The 19,960-nt window shown below is 40.4% G+C and overlaps 2 protein-coding genes and 1 long non-coding RNA gene across 4 annotated transcripts in view; 2 read left to right on the top strand and 1 right to left on the bottom strand.

Moving 5' to 3' along the window:
• LOC131460776 (RNA-binding protein Musashi homolog 1-like) overlaps positions 1 to 12,030 on the top strand; it is a 32,488-nt gene extending 20,458 nt beyond the window's left edge. Inside the window, exons 7-14 of one of the 2 annotated variants that reach the window (XM_058631557.1) lie at positions 3,267 to 3,315; positions 4,460 to 4,542; positions 4,707 to 4,824; positions 6,500 to 6,580; positions 7,040 to 7,096; positions 9,075 to 9,134; positions 9,311 to 9,465; positions 9,569 to 12,030. In XM_058631557.1, coding sequence (XP_058487540.1) covers positions 3,267 to 3,315; positions 4,460 to 4,542; positions 4,707 to 4,824; positions 6,500 to 6,580; positions 7,040 to 7,096; positions 9,075 to 9,134; positions 9,311 to 9,465; positions 9,569 to 9,610 — 645 coding nt within the window. In that variant the 3' untranslated portion in view covers positions 9,611 to 12,030. Of the gene's footprint in view, positions 1 to 3,266; positions 3,316 to 4,459; positions 4,543 to 4,706; positions 4,825 to 6,499; positions 6,581 to 7,039; positions 7,097 to 9,074; positions 9,135 to 9,310; positions 9,466 to 9,541 lie in introns of both variants that reach the window. The other variant, XM_058631556.1, reaches the window with a different exon arrangement.
• LOC131460778 (uncharacterized) lies at positions 7,895 to 9,370 on the bottom strand. Its single transcript, XR_009240410.1, has 3 exons — positions 9,282 to 9,370; positions 8,541 to 8,601; positions 7,895 to 7,984 (listed from the first exon to the last, which is right to left on the bottom strand). It is a non-coding gene; the product is annotated as an uncharacterized LOC131460778 (long non-coding RNA).
• A 2,595-nt stretch (positions 12,031 to 14,625) lies between the features above and the next one.
• Positions 14,626 to 19,176, top strand: LOC131460737 (transmembrane protein 233). Its single transcript, XM_058631491.1, has 3 exons — positions 14,626 to 15,060; positions 16,826 to 16,960; positions 18,672 to 19,176. The coding sequence occupies exons 1-3, from the start codon at positions 14,875 to 14,877 to the stop codon at positions 18,681 to 18,683; spliced, it is 333 nt and encodes a 110-aa protein (XP_058487474.1). The 5' UTR covers positions 14,626 to 14,874; the 3' UTR covers positions 18,684 to 19,176.
• The last annotated feature ends 784 nt before the right edge of the window (positions 19,177 to 19,960 follow it).

Below are 19,960 nucleotides of genomic sequence, written 5' to 3'. Positions count from 1 at the left end.
TCTGGTGTCGCTGCATCTGAGAAACTTCACAAGGATATGACCTTAACTTTTCCCTCACTCTCTGCTTGCATGCTGAGCGGTTAGGGACTGAGCCGCTGCTAAGCCAATCTCAGACCCCCGCAGCTATCCAATCAGATTGTCTTACAGCACCCTGGGCAGTGGACACTGGAGATTGTCCTCTTATTGGTTCTGGCAAGGGCAAGGGACTGGTGTGCGACCACAGCATAAGCTCTAACACGTTTGCAAGTCAGAACACGCTTGTATTCTCATGGAAGACAATTAGGCTAACCATATTAGCTTGACTGTTAATTATTTTATCATACACACACACAGATATATATATATATATATATATATATCTATGTCTGTGTATACATATATATATATATATATAGGCACAGCAGCGCCATTTAAAACTCCAGTGACTACTTTGTGCTAGCTAAACCCCCAGAATAGATGCTGCTAGTGCTAACAGGCAAGCTAGCTATGCGTGTAACTCTAGTCTCATGATAGCACGTTGGCTCGCAGCTGTCTACTTACTGTCCTGTTCCCTGGCTCTCTGCTGTGTCATTGAGTTTGGACGACCGGAAGGTCGGAAGGCAGAGGAGAGGAGAGGAGAGGAGAGGAGAGGAGAGGAAGGGAAGGAAAGGAGAAGAGAGGAGAGGGAGGGAGGGGGTTTAAAACTGAATGAAGGACAGAGAGAGGAGGGGGAGCTGTGTGTGTGTGTGTGTGTCCAAGCTGTACATTGTTGAGGAGTTAAAAGGGTCAGCGAGGCCGTGCTGGAGCTACTTTGATCTTCTCTCCATGTTCATCATTTGGCAAAGAAAAATAAATGAACTTTTTTTTTTACTTGCACAGGTGTGTACACATACACAGACACAATCACAATCAGGCTTGAGGATGTGTGTGTGTGTGTGTGTGTGTGTGTGTGCGTGCGCGCATTGGTTGAAAATGGTTCTTGTGAGGACATGTTGACATTGTGGCCACATATTTAGAAGGAAATTTATTGATTTAATTCAGCAGGGACGTTGCACATTAAGGAAACATCAACATGCTAATATGCCAGATTACAGCCATTAGCTAATTTACATCATAATTCCCCTTTGGCTGGTTGATGGAATAAGACAAAATACTCAAGTACATTCACTAAAAAGTAACAAAATACAAGAGCAAAGGTTAAAGTTCAAATATAGTTGTGTTCTGGTTAACAAAGAGACTGCTAACAAAATAAAGTGTCATATTGCAGCAAGGCAGGGATTAGGGTTTTTGAGGGTTAAGGGTTGGGTTAGGATGAAGTGAAAATGTAAGGGTTGTGGTTAGGCAACAGTCTTGAGATGTTTAAAGTTATGGTAAGTGGTTGGGAAATGCATAAAGCCTGTGTCCTCACAACTATAGAGAGACAAGTGTGTGTGTGTGTGTGTGTGTGTGTGTTAGGGCTGCATGATGTAATGAAAACATGCGATTATGTTGAATACTGCAATGTTTATATGGCGTGATAATTAAACAGACACTTTTATTCAAGCAGCTATATTTCTGTGGTCGAACAACTTAGCATGATGAGCAATACAATTAGGGCCCTGGTCATCCCAAAGACTGTATATGAAAAAAATGTACATTATTTTCTGGTTTATTCTCTGAAGCCAACCCAAAATAACGATATATTTTGGAGCCATCAGTTGGCTCTGTTGGTCTATTTGAATGTAAATCTTTTGGAAAATGATCCTTTCTTTTTTTACTTGATTTACCCTTATATCAATTAACATATGTTAGTTTCCTTAGTCGAGCTTGTTTCAAAATGTTGGTCCCATGTTGGACACCAGCATGATTGACAGGTACTATCGTCCAATCGGAGCCTGGTTGAAGGCTATGTCCGATACCAATATCTCAATCGGTCCAACGGGGTCATTTTAGACCTTTTATACTATGAAGCGACACATTTGTGCTGTAGCCTTTTCAAGCTATTTCAGAGACATAATTCTCCATTTGTATAACAAATAATCTTCTCCCATAAAGAAGAAATAAACCGCCCACAACATGACTCAGCTAAAATGCTGTGACCAATTTTTATTGACATTTTTACAGTCTGTGCATAGTGAAGCATGTAATATATATATATGATTTTTGGATTGTGTGGGGTTTCACAACTGTACCTGTCCAATCCAGTGACTGTGACCAGTATTGTATTGACTCATCTCTATTCAAAATGGTAGTTGAAATTCTTATGGGTGACATTAAGACCAATATCCACTTGGTTCATCCAGAGGCCTCTGCCACTCAGGTTACGCTGGTTTGAGTTTCAGTACTTGCTGCCCTAATCAAAATAGCCATGTGGTCAGATACTCCACGTGTCCCTATGTGACATAGGAAGGAAGGTTTTTAATGAATGAGGCCGACAGCAAAGAGAAATTGAAAAGTTGTTTTGACAGGCCTCCCAGGCCTTGGCTTCACTGTCTCACCACCTCATGCCATCAGAGCTGGAGAGCAGAAGCTGCTAACTTTCCTGCCAGTGAAGGACATGGGAGAGGGAGGGAGGAAACAGGGTGAAGAGGGGGAGGAGGAGGAGGAGGAGGAGGAGGGGGAGGAATATGAATAGGGCAGCAAGTGGAGTGAGTGCAGAAAGGAAAGTGGAGGGAGAATAAAAGGAGAGTGTGTTGACAAAGACCCCGGTTCACTTTGTTCTCTCCTCTCTGATCCAAAATGTTCACAGAGGGATTTTCTCCGCTATATTTTAAAACTTTACCTATTTTTTTTTCTAATCACTGCATTATTCATCAACATGTCCTCCTTTTCTCTTTTTCTGTCTGTCACATGCGTTCACTTCTTTTGCCCTCTTTTCACTCCGTTCTATTCACTGAAGCAAGTTTGGATTGGAAGGGGGCAAGTTTCTCCTAATTGAAATTCTTTACATGGTCTCCATGGGAATAGTAAACTTTGCAGAGGGGGTAAAAAAAAAAAGAATGAAAAGAGAGTGGGGAAAAAAGAAGCAGGAAGACAGGGACAGAGCAAAGAGTGGGGAAAGAATGTCCTCCAGCGAACATTCACTTCTTTTTTTCATGATGATAGATAGTATATTTTATTTTTTTTTGTGTTTCTCTTTTGTCACCTGTCACCCCTCCCTCTCTGTCCTCCATCTGCTTTCCCCTCTTACTCTAATGCTAAAAAGGGGACAATGGCACCCCATGCTGTGTAATGGTGTGTGTGTGTGTGTGTGTGTGTTAATGCTGCTACTGTTGCTCATGTCTGTTTCTTTTGCTTTGTTCTCGCAGGTCGACGACGCCATGCTCATGTTCGACAAAACGACCAACAGACACAGAGGTGCGTATGGGGCGTTAACGTCGCGCTAGCACAGTTAGTGAGACACGCACACCTGTCCCCCGTGAATAAGAGGAGGAACTCTGTGGCACAGTGGCACTCGATTGTGTCTCTCGAGAGACTTTCTCTCTCGTCTTTCGTCCTCTCTGGCGTCCCCTTCGTTTCATTCATCTCCGTCGTCTCTCAGTGAGTCAGAAGTGCGGCGCCCACTGAGGGTCGCAGCGCAGGGTCAGGGCCCTCACGGGCGAAAGATGTGACTTAATGAGACAAGTGAGGAAAGTGAGGAGAAGGAAAAACAGGAGGGTGGAGTAGAGACTCCTCCATGATATCAACTGAACCATGCTAAGGGGCTGCACACATGAAAACAGCTCTGTTTTTGTGTACACAACTAAACATGTTACTTTGGGAAAATTAGATCATAGCTCCACCTCTCTTGCGCTTGCATCCGCTGCCGCTTATTTCCGCTGTCGTCGCCTTTCTCGTCTCATGTTTGGAGGTTGTTTTGGTATGTTTTTTTGATTGAAGGTTTATTTAAAATAGAAGGTTTGTGCACAGCACACAAGGCGGTAATCACATGCTCAACGTCCTCTTTCGCTGGTTCTCGATGTATTTGTGTTGCAGCGCTACAGCGCTACAGCGCAGTGATTAGTGTTGTTTTGGGTGCTTTGTTTTGGATAGAAGAATTAAAAATGTCAAATTAAAAGAAAATTCATATTGGGAAATGTCTAAGGCCACATCCATCTTACTTCTTTTCCATTTGAAAAGTTTTCTGATACAAGTTTCAGCTCAGTATCTGACACAGTGTGCATCCACACTAACACACAGACGTGTATATCAAGTGCAGGTCAACAGGAAGCAGATTCTGTTTGCTAAGTTTCAGAAAGTACTATGAACACAGAACAACAATGGGGAAATGAAGAACAAGGATTATAAGGGTTATAAGACCGTGAAGAAGGTGAAACTAAAATTGAAAAATAGTTTAATGTGGATGGAGCCTGAGGTGAGCAGCTGCCTGTGTGAGACTTAATGAAGGCTGGAGCATGAATCAGGTTAATGAAGGCCTTTTTTCGCATGCACTCAGTTGACCCTTGTTTTCGTCTCCAGTGCAGTGTTGTAATAAGAGTTTATATCTGTGTGTGTCCTCCAGGTTTTGGCTTTGTTACCTTTGAAAACGAGGACGTGGTGGAGAAAGTGTGCGAGATCCACTTCCACGAGATCAACAGCAAAATGGTAAACGACATATTCTCCTCAGCTTTGAGATTTCAGTTAGAAAGTGATGCAATCTCTTATGCATTTTAGTTTATGTCATTTTGTTATTTCATTTAGATATAAATTGTATGGTATTACTTTATATATTTGTCAGTTGTGGGTAACATTTGTTTCTTATGTTTCAGGTGGAATGTAAGAAAGCGCAGCCCAAGGAGGTGATGACGCCGACAGGCTCGGCCAGAGGCCGCTCCAGAGTGATGCCTTATGGGATGGATGCCTTCATGCTGGGCATTGGCATGCTGGGTAAGATCTGATTTTAGCAGATCAGTGTCATTTTGTTTAATATAATATTATAATGTGTTAAACTATATAAATTAAACACTATAATTATTTGAAATAATTCCAATAATTAAATCTACTGTCCATTTGAAAAGGAGACAGTAATAACATATTTATTTATGGTTTTCCAATCACTCCAGTGCTCTGTGTCTTTGTGCAATAATAAACCTAAACATAGTCGCCTCATGTTAAAAATATCCTCTGCATCTCCTTCTGTGTAGTATTCCTTACACAGAATCCAGTTGACTTCATGTTGAAAAGCCTTGATTTGGTGAATATTATTCTCTGAGCTGATGAACAAAACCACAGTGCATGTGAAATTTAGAGGTCACAGTCTGAAGGACGATTCAGCCCTGCTCAATGGAGCAAAATCACTTGAAACGAGGAATTAAGAAGGAAAAAAACGGTGCTCATATCATTTGTTGCTGTTTGGCTCCCTCTGCTGGGCATTTTAACACTGCACTGCACTGTTGTCCCCCATAGTTTCATCATTAATGTCAGAGGATCAGAGGATTCATTTATAATGTTATCTGTATTAGGGTTAATGTATTCAATACTATGATTGTGATGATTATCAATGCAACAGCCTGTTAAAGGAACAGTCATCACAGATACATTATCACGGTATTACATGTCATGTCATTTACATGTCATTTAATATGATATGACGATATCCAAAATCTAAGACAATATCTTGTATCATGTCACGATATAGATGTTAATGTAGATATATTGCATTATTAGCATATTCTAGCATATGTGATATAATGTGAGAATTATATTATATACAGGTGCAGGAGGAGAGGTACGAGGAACCTTTTTGTGTCCATGTGGAAACGCCAAACTAATATTAATTAAGGTCTTATTGTTTTCTTCACCTGAAGAAGAGACTTTTCTTAGGAAGTGAATCCAGAGAGTCTCGTTTAGCTTGAAGCTCACCTACTGCTGCGGTCAACTCGTGATCTTGTAATCAGGACATACACATTGTTTACGGGACATCCTGATCTTGAATTCAACCGTTCTTGAACACAATGGTAGAATATTTGAATCTCCTTGTCTCGTGAACAGATGACCTCAGTTGACCTCAGTTTACATTTACATTCATGGCCTCGGGGTTTCTCACTATACTCAAATGCAACTGCTGCACTGCATTTACATAGATAATATGTGTTTCCTGGTGTACTGGACCTGTATATATGATGTTATAATTTGTGTGGATTTACTTGCTGCACCAGAGCAGATGGAAATGCATGATAGGAGACTGGTTTTGATAACACCAACATGCAAAGATGACCACATAACATCTGGCAATATGCACATTCACTATTTCATAATAGTTCTCCAGGAAGAAACGGCAACAAGAAAAGAGATGAATACAATAAACCTTTTCTTAAAAGCCATGCTGTTTCTTTAAATCTTTGTATAAATTGTTAAAATTTAAATATGAACGACTATATTGATCAGACTAATATGAGTATTTTATAGGCAAAAGTGATTTTCTTTAATCACTAATCAGAGTATTTAAGCATAAAAGCTACTCTGGACTCATTTTTAGGTTTTCCAGCAGATCAGTCTCCTCAAAAACGTCCCTTTGTGTGACGTTAAAGGAAATAATTTATGATTTTGTGTCTTTTTAAAGGCTACCCAGGTTTTCAGACTACTACCTACACCAGCCGCAGTTACTCTGGGATCGCGCCTGGATACACTTATCAATTCCCAGGTACGTCTGTGATCATCTCACACTTTCTATCCACTCTGTGCGTCTTTGCGGACAGAGTCGGGCTGAAGGACGCTCTCTGTGTCATGTCGTTGATTCAGCTGTGAGGAAATCACATGTTTACAGTACGACTACGAGCCCTCCCGCGGACGGACACGTGGCTGCTTGCGTCACGTCTCAAACTCTCCTCGTCCTCTGAAATGTTTGTGCTTTGCCTGCTTTCCGCTTTTATTCTTCTGTGTTTATTTATGCACTGATGTAAGACCCTTTCATTTTGCTCTCTCCTCGCCCCCTCCTTTTCCTTTGCTCCCTCCTTCCTGTCCCCTGGATTTTAAACTTTTTGAGCCTGTGTTTCCACATTAGAAATCAAATTCCGTGGCTACGTGTCTCTGAGTGTGTGTGCAGCTTTGTGGTTGACAGTGACTATTGACTAACCTCTCTCTCTCTCTCTTCTGTCTCCAGAATTCCATTTAGAGAGGACCCCCCTCTTGGCATCAACCCACCCCCCTGAGCTGGCAGGTTAGTGGCTCCTTACTCCTGCACTAAAGCCAAATTCACACTACATGAAAAAGCCAATTTAAACACAGGTTTAAACATGTTTTTGACCAGTGGGAATGTTTTTTTTAATCAGCATTTACTCTGACAAAGGCTCTGCGGTGCACCCAGGTTGTCAGTGGGAACACAAGTGAACATGCAAATTGTTTTCTTCGTCTGCCTCATTTCAGGCGGTGATGCAAATCCCTGCGTGGTTTCCCGAGCAACGCTCTAACACACGTTCATCGTTGCTGCCATAAGCACAACTATGAGCCATGAATGTACATTTTTTTTATGTCATTAATCAATTTGTAATATGTAGAACACCATCAATCATGCACTGTTGACATAAGGAGAACCACTGGCAATGAGATAATCATGGGTAGACCTGCTCATTTTCACTGGCACTTGGTCAGACATCACTAAGTGTAACATTTATAAAGATCCACCGATGTCTTCCTCCTGTGCCACAGACCCTCTGTCATTTTCCAACATGCTAGAAATCTGATTTTCATTTGACAAGATGATGTATGGCTTGGAGACAGTGGCACAGGAGGTGGCAGAGCTGAAGATGCTGAGATCTCTGTTGGGAGTGACCAGGATGGACAGGATTAGAAATGAGAATATTCGAGGGACTGCTCAGGTTGAACGGTGAGAGTCGAGGTTGAGATGGTTTGGTCACGTACGGAGGAGGGACAGTGATTATATTGGACAAAGGATGTTGACGATGGAGCTGCCGGGCAGGAGGTAAAGAGGAAGACCGCAGAGAAGGTTCATGGATGTTGTGAAGGAGGACATGAGGACAGCTGGTGTAACAGAAGATGACACAAGTGATAGGACAAGATGCAGGCAGATGATCCGCTGTGGCGACCCCTAAAAGAAGAAGAAGATTAGATCAGGACAAGGTGACAGCAGCCGTCGCAGGTTACAGCTGTTGTCACAAGGAAAGAGACAAAAGAGAAATACAACATCAAAGAATATTCACAGACTATAGTCGACCTGTGGACACAAAACCAAGCTAAATTAAGCCTGATCTGTCTTTCATGATGAAACATTTCAGTCAAATAAAATATGGTGTAGTGTGAGAAAGTCAAATTATGTGCAGTGCATTAAAACCATGACGACTAAGAATCATCACATATGTACTGTAGAGCTAAAGCTCCACTGGACGAGCATTATCAATTATTAATCAATTTCTAAATAATCACCTATTTTGATCATCGATTAATCAGTTTGATGTTGTTTTTTTTCATTATTTAAAGAAGTCTTTAGATGTTTCAGCTTCTTAAATGTGAATATTTGGTGGTTTCTTTGATCCATATAACAAAGAAATCATTTAAACTAAACAAGACATTTGAGAATATCATCATTTCCAGGTTTGAAAAACACTGATCAACATTTTCTGACATGTTATGGACCAAATGATTACCTGGAGCGACTTCAGTGGACACGTGTGCTCACACAATGTACAGTACAGCCCCCTCTGCTCTCTTGAGAAAACAAAAGGAAATACATTTATTATTTAACTCAGGAAATCACATTAACCTTTTATTTCACATGTTTCATGATAGACTGTGATCATGTGAGGTGTTTGAGTTTAAAAGCACAGGTTTTAGTGTCAGGCGTCCTGAAGTTCAGACTTGTTTTATGTCTTTTCACATGTAGCTACAGGATGTTGTCCTACAAAGCAGCTTCTTCAGCTCTGTGTTGATGCTGCCACCCAGTGGCTCTAAGTGGCATCTTGCCGTCCTTATTTTTCCTCACCAAGATTATTTTGTGTGTCACTTAAAGAGCCTGGAATTCGTTGCCATGACATTGGTGCAGTTGTTGTTTTTTCTCTCCTCTGATGGCAGCAGATGTGTGAGCAGATGTCGACACAGAGCTGTAGATTGTTACTTAACGACTTCACATGCGCGTCATCTAGAGTGTGTCATGATTCAGTTTGTGTCTTTTAATCCCTCAGCCATTCCCCTGACTGCGTATGGACCAATGGCGGCAGCTGCAGCTGCAGCAGTAGTTAGAGGTACGTGCATGTGTGTGTGTGTGTGAGAAACAGAGACACACTACGTGTCTATTTGTGCATATTTGTATGTTTGCCTCAGGTAGTGACTGCTTGGACCAATAAAAGAATATTTTTAGACACTGTGAGTGTGTGTGTGTGTACAAAAACCTTGAAGCTTGACTTCTTATCTCCTCTAGGCTCCACCCCTTCACGCACAGCTGGTTTCCTGGGCACCAGCAGCCCTGGACCAATGGCTGATCTGTATGCTGCAGCCAATCAGGACTCAGGTATCGGCAGCTACATCAGCGCCGCTAGCCCCGCCCCCAGCACAGGGTTCGGCCACGGTCTAGGGGTAAGTCTCTCTCTCTCCCTCGTGCACACACACATACACATGGATGCACTGATGTATTTATAGGCGGTGTACTCAGCCTCTGTGTGTGTGTGTGTCTCCTCAGGGCCCTCTGATTGCTACTGCGTTCACTAATGGCTACCACTGAGAAGACTCAGGTCACTGAAGATGGGAGGGGCTTCTCTTCTGCTGATGAGCCAATCACAATACTGGCTGCCCACTGATGGCACAACCCGATTGGCTGGCCACACGCTCTCACTGGGCTCCCTGTGGCTCCACCCACCGACTGAATATCTTTTTAAATCCTGAACTCTTGTTTTGCTGTACTAATCTCACTTCAACATAACGTCCCCATCTCTCTCTATCTCTCTCTCTCCTCCTTTGTCCTCATATAGTCGAACAAGTAGACTCCACCCACTGTTATCCATTTATTTTTGAAGCTGAGAAAAGAAAAGAAAAATCTCTGAGGAAACATTTGTCGTCTTTGACAAATACACAGAGGACTATTGAGTTTTTATCTTTATTATTATTATTATTATTGTTATTATTATTATTGTTATTGTTGTTGTTGCTATTATTATTGTTATTTTATTTCAATGTTATTGTCAATGTCATTTCATCATGAAATCATTGAAAGCTGTTACTGAAGTGGCTCGAGGGAGGGAGGGGGCAAAAAAACAAAAAGTCTGTCTGGAAAAACATTTTTAACAACGAAGAACAAATTCAATGGTCACTTTTTTTGTTTGTTTTTAACGCAAGCGTCACACAAACATGGAAAAAAAACAACTAAAATGTATATTTTGGTAGTCTTTAAAAACAAAACCTTTGTAATATTGTTATTAATAATGACATAATAATGATAATCTGTAAGGTATTTTATTCTGTAATTGGTTTTAAAGCAATGTTTTTATGTCTTCCTGTAAGATATTGTACATAGACGTTGGGGGTGGGGGTGTAGGGGTTACTGAACCGGCTGGCATGCCATTGGTTGGTTTGGAAAGGGTTTATTACGTGCAGGATGTCATCTACTACTTTGTGTGGTCATCTCACTACTTTTATCAGTATGCATAATGGTATATGTGTACGTCGTTGGCCAGTCCGCTCCAGCGTCGCCTGAGAGACTAAAACTGTCGACAGCTTCCAGGAGCTCGCCTGCCTGCCATGTTTGCTCAGTTAAAAAAAGGAAAAAAAAAAATGCTTTTGTTATGACGTCATCACTTTGTTTGCTTTACTTCTTTCTTTCTTTTTTGTTTTTTTTTCCAAAAAAAAGAAGCATCATTGTCTTTTAAGTTGAAACACCCAGATTTCTTGTATCTTCATGAAAACTACACCTTGATTACAGATGATGATGATGATGATGATGGTGATAATGATGGAGGAACCATAACCTTAAACAGGAGAAATCAGGGGTTTACTGGGGGGGAGGGTTGTGGTCAGGGGTTGACTTGACTTCCTCTTTTTTGAAAATATTATATATTTTTTTGTGCGATTCACTTCTTAATGTTTTTGTTTTGTGTTTTTTTTTTTTTTTTCTAATGAAAACAAATGAAGGACATTCTCAGAGAAGCAATTGTAGAAAACATCACGGTCATGTTCTGTCCTCGTTTCACTATTGAAGGTGCATGTGGTTGCGTCTGAGTGTGTGTGAGTAAGTGAGTGTTGTGCGCAAACATCAAAGGTGTAATATGGAACTACTTTTTGGCAACGATTTGAGCATTTCGATTGCCTTTGTTTTTGGTACTGAAAAAAAAAAATCGCCCTGTTCCATTTTGGCTCATCTGCTCCTCTCCCCTGCCTCTCTCTCCCAATGTTTTTGTTTTAGTTTTGATAAAATTGTGGTCCTCTGGAACTGACATATTGTTCATATACAGTTGCTGCTCCATGTGGTGGTGAAAAGAGGGGGTCTGGGCAGGGAACCACAAATCGAACAGGGTCTCGCTCCCAGTCGGCTCTGACACAGGACTGACTTCAGTACAGACGACACTGGCTGGCAGGAAGAGGCCCCCCCCACAAAAAAACCTAAACAAAACAAATAAACAAACAAACAAAAAATGAATGAAACATTTGCAAAAACAAGCAGCTTCTTTGTTGGGACTTTTCCCCACATTGGAAAACTTCCTGAGCAGCCAGTGGTTCCTCTGTCAGACCTCCTGGGACACGACATAAAACTACTGCTGGACACCAACACTGTAACTTTTTAACTTACAATAAAGCAATAAGTTATTTTTTACCTTACAAATGAAAATAGTACTATTATTGGTAATAGCAGACGACGTGTGGATAATTCTGCGGCATTAAGACTTATTTTCAGAAAAAAAAAGAAACTATATTTTTCTGTTTTAAGATCTTGTTCCCCTTGTATATTGATTTTAATGATGTCTTTTATCTTGTGTTGATGTAAGTAAAAGGGCCAATGCTTTGAATGAAGCTTGTTGCTCGACGTGAGCTCAGTTAAAGTTGAAGATTGGGGCTGTCCTCTGCCAAGCTTTACAGCAACGCTTATCTTTTCTCCTGTTTTTTTTTTCTGACAGTTTCAATTTTAAAATCCTAATAAATTATTCTAAAGCATTTGACCACAACTGTTTTTTTTTTCCCCTTTTCCTATACATTTTATTGTGTGTGTATATACTATATATATATATATCTCTCTAAACTGAAAACTGCTCTCTGGTTTTTACCAAGACTTGAGGAGAAAACTGTCAAACGTGGGGTAAAATATCAGTGAGTGTTTGTTTTCATCATCATGTGACCTGTAGATTTCAAGTTAGTCATGTTTTGCTCATAATTCTGCATATTAAATCACCTAAACTTTAGAATTTTGAGAATAGAATTAAATAGAATCATTGCACCATAATAGTGCAAACAGGTGACACACACGTACCTGCGATTAATTTGCTACTCCTACTATTACTGCAAATAAATGCAAATGTGATGACATTTTAAACACTATTATTCCAATTTACCAGGATATTATTTTTCCTTTTCCTTTTTTTCTACCACATAGTTAAGTAAACCCAGATTAAGATGGAACAAAACAGAGCAAAGGGATTATCAAAATAATCCCTTCTCCCTGCCCATATGGTCATCCAAAGATAATTCATTCTTTTACAGTGATGTAAAATGTGTATTATATATACATATCATATATATATATACATGCATACAGTATATACATATTGTACATATAAAGCATATAACTTGCATTTACTTTATGTATACTGTACACATGTGCACATACAATACATACTTATTCAGATTCAATAAAAAATCCTGCAGTAACGATTCCAAAAAAGCAAGTCTGTCAATCACAAGAATCTAACAGTGGTAGATCACATATGTAATCATAGATTATTCCTTAAAAAACGTTTCCTTTTTTTCTTAAATTAAGTTTCTTAATCCTTGATTTCCAGTACCAAGTTGTTTTTGTTTTTATTTTTGCTACAGTACTGACCTGGATAATATTTTAGAGTTTAAGATATGATTAGTGGGCTAAAATCTCATTATATGGACATCTTTAGACCTGGTCGTGATGACATATTTCCTGTAATCTTGTGGCACTGTCTACTTTATTCCTATGACCCATGATTCCTTGCATGAATTATGGGTGCTTCCGGGGCATCCTGTCGCTGAAGCTGAACCAGCATTTTCATGGTAACCAGATGCTAATCACAGAGAGCGATTGTGAAATTGAACATGTGGGATAATCACCTGCTATACCTCAAAATGAATGATGCGGTAATTCCTCTGCCTTCTTCTACACAGTAATTTTTGCACACTATAAGTAACACCAAATCTGATAAGGACATATCGTTATAATTGGTATTTGTGTTCAATTGAACTCTATTAGTGTTAACATACCACTAAGGGTTAACTATAAAATACTCATTTACTGTTACTTTAAAGGAATACTTCACTGATTAGCATTTAGGTTGTTTTACTTGAACAGGGGGAGTATTTTTGAAAAACTGTGCTTCCTAACCTCAGTTTCCCCTGAGTTGAGAAATATCTTCATTCTTTTCTTTGTTACGTGTCCACCAGTGACACTTGGTGCGAGTCTTGAAACTGCAACGCTAATCCCGCGCTTTTTAGACCCACTCGTAGGTGGGCGGGACCTCATTCCCAGAATGTAAACAGTGTCAGCCATCTTTGCTAATAGTTACGCTAACAGGACCAAGTGTCACTGGTAGACACTTAACAAAGAAAAGAATGAAGATATTTCACAACTCAGGGGAAACTGAGGTTGTGAAGCACAGTTTTTCAAAAATACTACCCCTATTCTAGTAATACAAAGCTAAATGCTAATCGGTGAAGTATTCCTTTAACAATGCTACACTACTTTCCTGAGTATAAGTATCACAACAATATGACGCAACAGTGTCTGTATTTCTCCAATAATAATAAATAAACGACAGAAACCCTACATTTGTCGTACATGGCAGATTCTTCATTCTTGAGAACAAGCCTTTTAAATGTAATTTAGCCTGGAGATACATTTACATAGGCCATCATCTTGTGCCGCCATGTTTCTACAGGAAGCCGAATGGACAAATCAGAGTGTTTTGAGTTACTGACTCTGCAAACAGAGATACAGATACGTATCTTGCTGGCAGACTTAATGGGTGCACATTATTTGTTATTTAGTTTTTTATATTGTATGTAGTGTGTATGTAGGCTAGCTTCATACATCTAGCCTAGCATCCTGTGAGGGCCACTGTTGCTCCCTGAAATGAGCAGGAGAGATGTCTGTTTGCTGCACTTTACAGTCTCACCATTAGAGGGCAGTAGATATTACACACTGAGCCTTTAAGTCAAATTTGTTACAGAATTTAAGAATTGTGATGACTTACCTGCACCATTTAAAGCAAACCTGCGAAATGCCTGACTTCACCAGCCAAGTGTACAGAGGAAAAATCACACAAAATCACAACCAGCATTACCATTTGTAATAGTTTTCACTTTGTTTTTCTTCTGTGTTTTTGACTGCAAAGGCTCCACACAGTTCATAGGTGCAAATGTTGGCAGAACCTAATCCTCGCACACTGGGTGTTCGGTTAGCAGCATTCATACATGTGACACTGCTCGGAACTGAGGAACATTAGTCCCATATTCCTGTGCATTTGCCAGCAGCAGTAAACAGAGTCTGATCTCTCACTCGTCGTCTCCTCAGGGCAGGGACCTGGACAGGGGCCAGCAGAGTCAGGGATCCTGTCCCCCTCTCACACCTCACCCGTTCTCCCCTCTCTCCCCAACCTCAACTTAATATGTTTCCCAGCTTTGAAGGAGGAGGAGTGGATTAATCCGTGCGCAACACAGGCGATATTTAAACTTCTCAACTTGGATTTTTTTTGTTCTTTCAGGTCCTTTTTTTTATTTTATTTTAATTTAACCTCCAGACTGTGTCACTGTGTTACGATGGCTGTTGGAGTTATAAATTCACAAGACAAAGGTTCCATAAGTGGGAGCGGGTCTTTGGACCATGGTTCGATAGAGGAGCAGGAACCTCCGCCTCCACTCCGCAGCTACCTGTTTTTGACTATTTTCACCTGCTTTTGTCCTGCGTACCCCGTCAACATTGTGGCTCTGGTTTTCTCCATCATGGTGAGCATGAACTGTGTGATTTAACTTGGCTAAGATGACATCATCTGATCACAGATCCTCTTTCAATTTCAACTTTAAGAAGTGGAACATTTCAGTAGAGTGACGATGTACAAACAGACGCTTGTGTTCTCACACTGCCGATCTGTCTGTGCTAATCTGTCAATCTGAAGTACATTAAAAAGTAAATATCTGGCACAGCATTTGATCAATTCTTGCCAAACAGTATTTTAGATCAGTGTTTCCTTTATTTTGTATATGGTGACCCACTTTTTAAAGATTAGTGAGCATATCTGCAACACCTGACGTCACTGTGAACTGGTCGACAAATCGTTTCCCAGAGATCTTTTAGTAAAGTAATAAAACATTTGTATTTAAAACATATACACATGCATCTTTAAGGGTCTATGGGTCCTGACCCAGTGTTTGGGAATCACTGTTTTAGATGATATTTTAAAGGTTCAGTGTGTGATATTTATAGGTTTAGTGTGTGTGTAATGTTTATTGGCCGATATTGTAGAACCAGTGTGTTTGTATAATGGCCCTTTTCCACTATGGTCCTGGCTCGCCTCGCCTCGCTTTGGCACAGCACGGCAAAATATTACCTACTCAACGTTACCTCCTGAAACTGCAGTGACTTTCATTTACACGCGACACACATACAAACGAGCAGTTGTTCAGTCACTGGACTGAAATACAGCGGCAGGGTTTGTGATGCAGCTCGCAATCAGCAATCTGCTGTCACTAAACACACCAGACTCCTCCTATAAATATTGAGATTTTAGACATTTCCCTGGTAATTGTTGGAGATTAACTCACGTTTTTAGGATTGTTAAGTCTTTTTAAATGATCTACAGATCGGCATTGTTCGGCTTGATTCTTGTGTCGGACGTCTCTTCCTGTGACGGCACTCTGGTGACGTCACGCATACCTGCTCAGCGCGCTTGGAACCTCACCAGAGCAGGTACTAAAAAAAAGTATCTGGTACCAGTGGAAACGCAGATTAAACGTGCCACGCTGAAGCGAGGCGAGGCAAAGCAGCCAGATCATGCGCTTCAGGTTTTGAAGCAGAATTTGACGACACAAACGATGAAACAATGACATTCTTTCTTGCATGTGAAGGCCACTGAAATACTCATGTTTTTAAGACACAGACGTCTCTCCATCCCTGACATGCTCAACCACAGCCAACCCATCGCAGGATGTTTAATTAAACTTCAGCATGAACACACTTTGCTTCACTTTGAATATGAGAGTGCAAATGAATGCTAGGCCAGTTTTGTGATTTTACTGTTCGTAAAAAAACAAAAAAACAAATGTTACACTGGTTTGGTGTAAATAACACAACTATAATTAATGAAGTGTATAGTGTTACATTTGTATCAATAATCGTAAAGCACTGTAGAGAGGTAGTAGAGCCCCAAATCAAATTTTGCTCCGGGCCACATAAAGACTTGCTCTCTGCAGACATTATAAAGGTTTTTTTTGCAGCATTCAAAGTTATTGCTGGATCTGTATGTACCGTATGTGAAAGTGTAGTAAATCAGCCAGCGCCCACTTCCTGTGTGAAGTGCTGTGTGATTGGTCAAATCCTGCCGCTCTGTCTCAGATCACTTGATTTACATTACACTGAGAGAAATCCTGCCTACTGTACCTTTAAATAAAAACTTCCTAGGTGTGAGCAAATAATCATTTTCTTCAAAGTAAAATTCTCAGAGCCACTGACAGGGTTTTTATTACGTGTGTAACAGTGATTTCTTATCCTCAGTCCAGAAACAGTTATTATGACGGTGACTACGATGGGTCCTGGCGGCTGGGCAGGAACGCTCTCTATGTTGCCATAGCCTCCATGATCATCGGCCTCCTCATCATCGCCATCTTCTGCATTGTTCATTTTACCACAGTGAGTCCTCCATTTGCTTGAACACCACAGTCGGTGCTCACTCACTCACACAACCACTGAGGTCACGCCATTTTACTTGACTCTTGTGTCCTTTTGATTCACGTTTTTTCTTTGGTAAACTTTTGTAAAGAGGCAAAACTCTTTCACCTACAGTCCTTGTTTTGAGAACAGTTCCTACAATATATCTAGGTTTTAGACTCTGAATGAAAGATGATGATGATGATAAAACATAAACCACAACAGTTCTGTTTTTTATTAAAGCTCCAGTCTGTAATTTGCTGTTCACAGCTGTTCAAAAAACTATCAAAAAAATAAGTTGTATGGGGGGGAACCAAAAAACCAAAAGTCAGATGCAGTGGGAGTCCAAAAAAAACTATACAAATAAAACACATCTCTGTAACAACTGTGTGCAAGTGCACTCGAATACAGGACACAACACAGGCAAACATCATTATTTACCGGACTAAAGTTTGGCTCACAAGCAGAGAACCAACAAAAATCACTCGACCAGAGGGAAACGTAAAAAAACACACAAAAACAAATCATACACTAGAATACTAACACTGGAAAACACTGAGGCACACACACGGCATATGCAAACATATGCATGTGTGTATCCAGCTTGGTGTGGTTGGGTTTCCTACAGTACAGTATGGTTTGGAATGGTAAAATCCTGGGTCAGGATTGCGTTTGGACTGAGAACAGTACCTTTACTTGGTAGGTGGGGTGTGACACAACAGCAGATCAACAAGGTCCAGGACATCCAGCAGCCCTTTTTTGCTTTTTGTGACTGTTTTTTGGAGCCGGTCTAGCTCCACCCAGACCGTACCACTTTACTCTGGTACCCCAAGGGAAGGGTGTGAAAAAGGGAATGGTTGGAGATGGTCATTTTGGGCTTATTCCTAATGGAAATGAAAACAAATATCCACCATACTTTACCATACCGAGCCATTCCACTTGGTGGAAACACGGCTACAATGAAGTGCACAGGTAGGAAGGTCAGTGAGTGACAGGTGTGCAGTCATTCAGTTGTTCTGTGTGGAACAAACCAATGATTGGCCATCTTGTATTGTGATGGCCATAGATGGTGGGTTACTTCCTTTTTCTTCCAGCTTTTTTTTTTAATGAATGGCTCCCAGGAAATATAGAGGATTTTAACAAATACGATAAAAATAAGTGTCAGAAACCAATAGTGAGCAACTTTTCAATATAAACAAATGCCTGTTAATTCACACAAAGTTGATAAAGTCTATCAGCTGCACGACTCTCTCTTGTGTTACCGGTGGCATTCCCGTGCAGCACACAGGAAGTGATCAATTTAATATCAAAACAACAGCAGCAATGCTGTGCAGTGCTAGTAAAGTGAAAGTACGACAGACGGGTTGAAGTATGATTGAAAATACAAAGATAACATCCTTGAAAAGTATCACGAGTGAATTCATAAATGCTCCTTGTTCCCGCCCACCCCTGCGCTACTGCTGTATACACACACACACACACACTCCCTCAGTCAGGTCTGATAGTACTGCTTGACAGAGCCCAGTTTCAGATGAAGGATGCAGGTAAATATAATATTTCACAATTTCTGTTGACAAAGACCAAACTGAGGCAGAAAAACACATACAGCATACTAATTCAATCTAATTAATTAATTATTAATTCTGTCTTTCAAGTCTCTGCACAGTTGAACACGTTTCTCTTTATTTTCCAGATGGATTTTTAAGCACTGTGCAAAGAGGACACATCGAACCTCTGTTGATCTCTGGATGAAGTCCGGTGGTTGGATCATACATCGGCCAATGAAAAGACTCGACTCATGTTTACTTCACCTCCTCTCTTCTTTCCCCCCAAATGTGACAAATGTATACAACTGTTGAGTCATTTATATCAGCTTTCCATATGTGTGTGTGTGTGTGTGTGTGTGTGTGGGGAACCACAGCGGCAAAAACAACACGACGGAATATTTGCCTCCACTGTGGATACTTTGTCACCAACAGATTTCAATGATATGTGGAGGAAAGGAGTTTAAGCTAAAGTAGAACACATTACATTTGTAGGTAGATGTAGCTTGGCTGAATTTAAAGGGTCCTTCGTGGAGGTATATGCTTACTGAGTGTCATTGTAGTAAGTAATATTGATATTTTGTGCTTTTTTTATTATGATACCGTGATGATTTTTCTTTGTGGAAGGAAATAAATAAATAATATAACTTTGTATCTAACGTGTCTGACTTGGGAATTTCTTTTCACTGCATTAATTAATGTAATAATAATTTTGCTTGTAAGAAAACAAACTTATCTTTGGTTTATGTGCCTCGATTTAAGACATTGGCTCTAACTGACAACACGGCTGCCAGCAGGGACAGAAGACAGAAAATTAGCCACTTAACGAAAGCTAAAAATATTAATAGCTTAATAGTGCTATGTCTGCTGAAATCTATGATATCTGTGCAACTTGTTTACCACTTTTTCTTGCCATTAAACAGCCTGTTTCTGACTGGAAGTGGTGTACAAACGTTAGTTTCCAGCCAAAAGGGGCTGTCTAATGTGAGATAGAGTGGCAAAATGTATTCTCAAGGCACTGCAGACTTAACCAGATGCAGATTTTATTGTTAAGAGGCTAAAATATTGTTTTTCCCTCTGCCCCTGCTGGCCGCCATGTTATCAGTGAGAGAGAGTCAATGACGTGTCAACACATCACACAGACACACTTCAACAAACCAGTCCATCACAGGGCAAACATACTGAGACAAATAACCATTCCCTCTCACGTCAGTTTAGGACGTCTAATTATTAATCTGCATATTTTTGGACAATGAGAGGAACCTGGAGAAAACCCACACACACACACACAGGGAGAAAATGCAAAAACTCCACACAGAAAGGCCCTCAGTCGAACTGGCGTTCAAACGGCAGATTGATTGATGTTTCATGATCTAATTAATGTGTTTTAATTTTGGTTTTTAAAACTACCAAACAAAAACAAATCACTTAAGCTCAA

The sequence above is a fragment of the Solea solea genome, chromosome 6 (genome assembly GCF_958295425.1).
Source record: "Solea solea chromosome 6, fSolSol10.1, whole genome shotgun sequence".
NCBI lineage: Eukaryota > Metazoa > Chordata > Actinopteri > Pleuronectiformes > Soleidae > Solea > Solea solea.
This window is presented reverse-complemented; position numbering and strand designations above follow the sequence as displayed.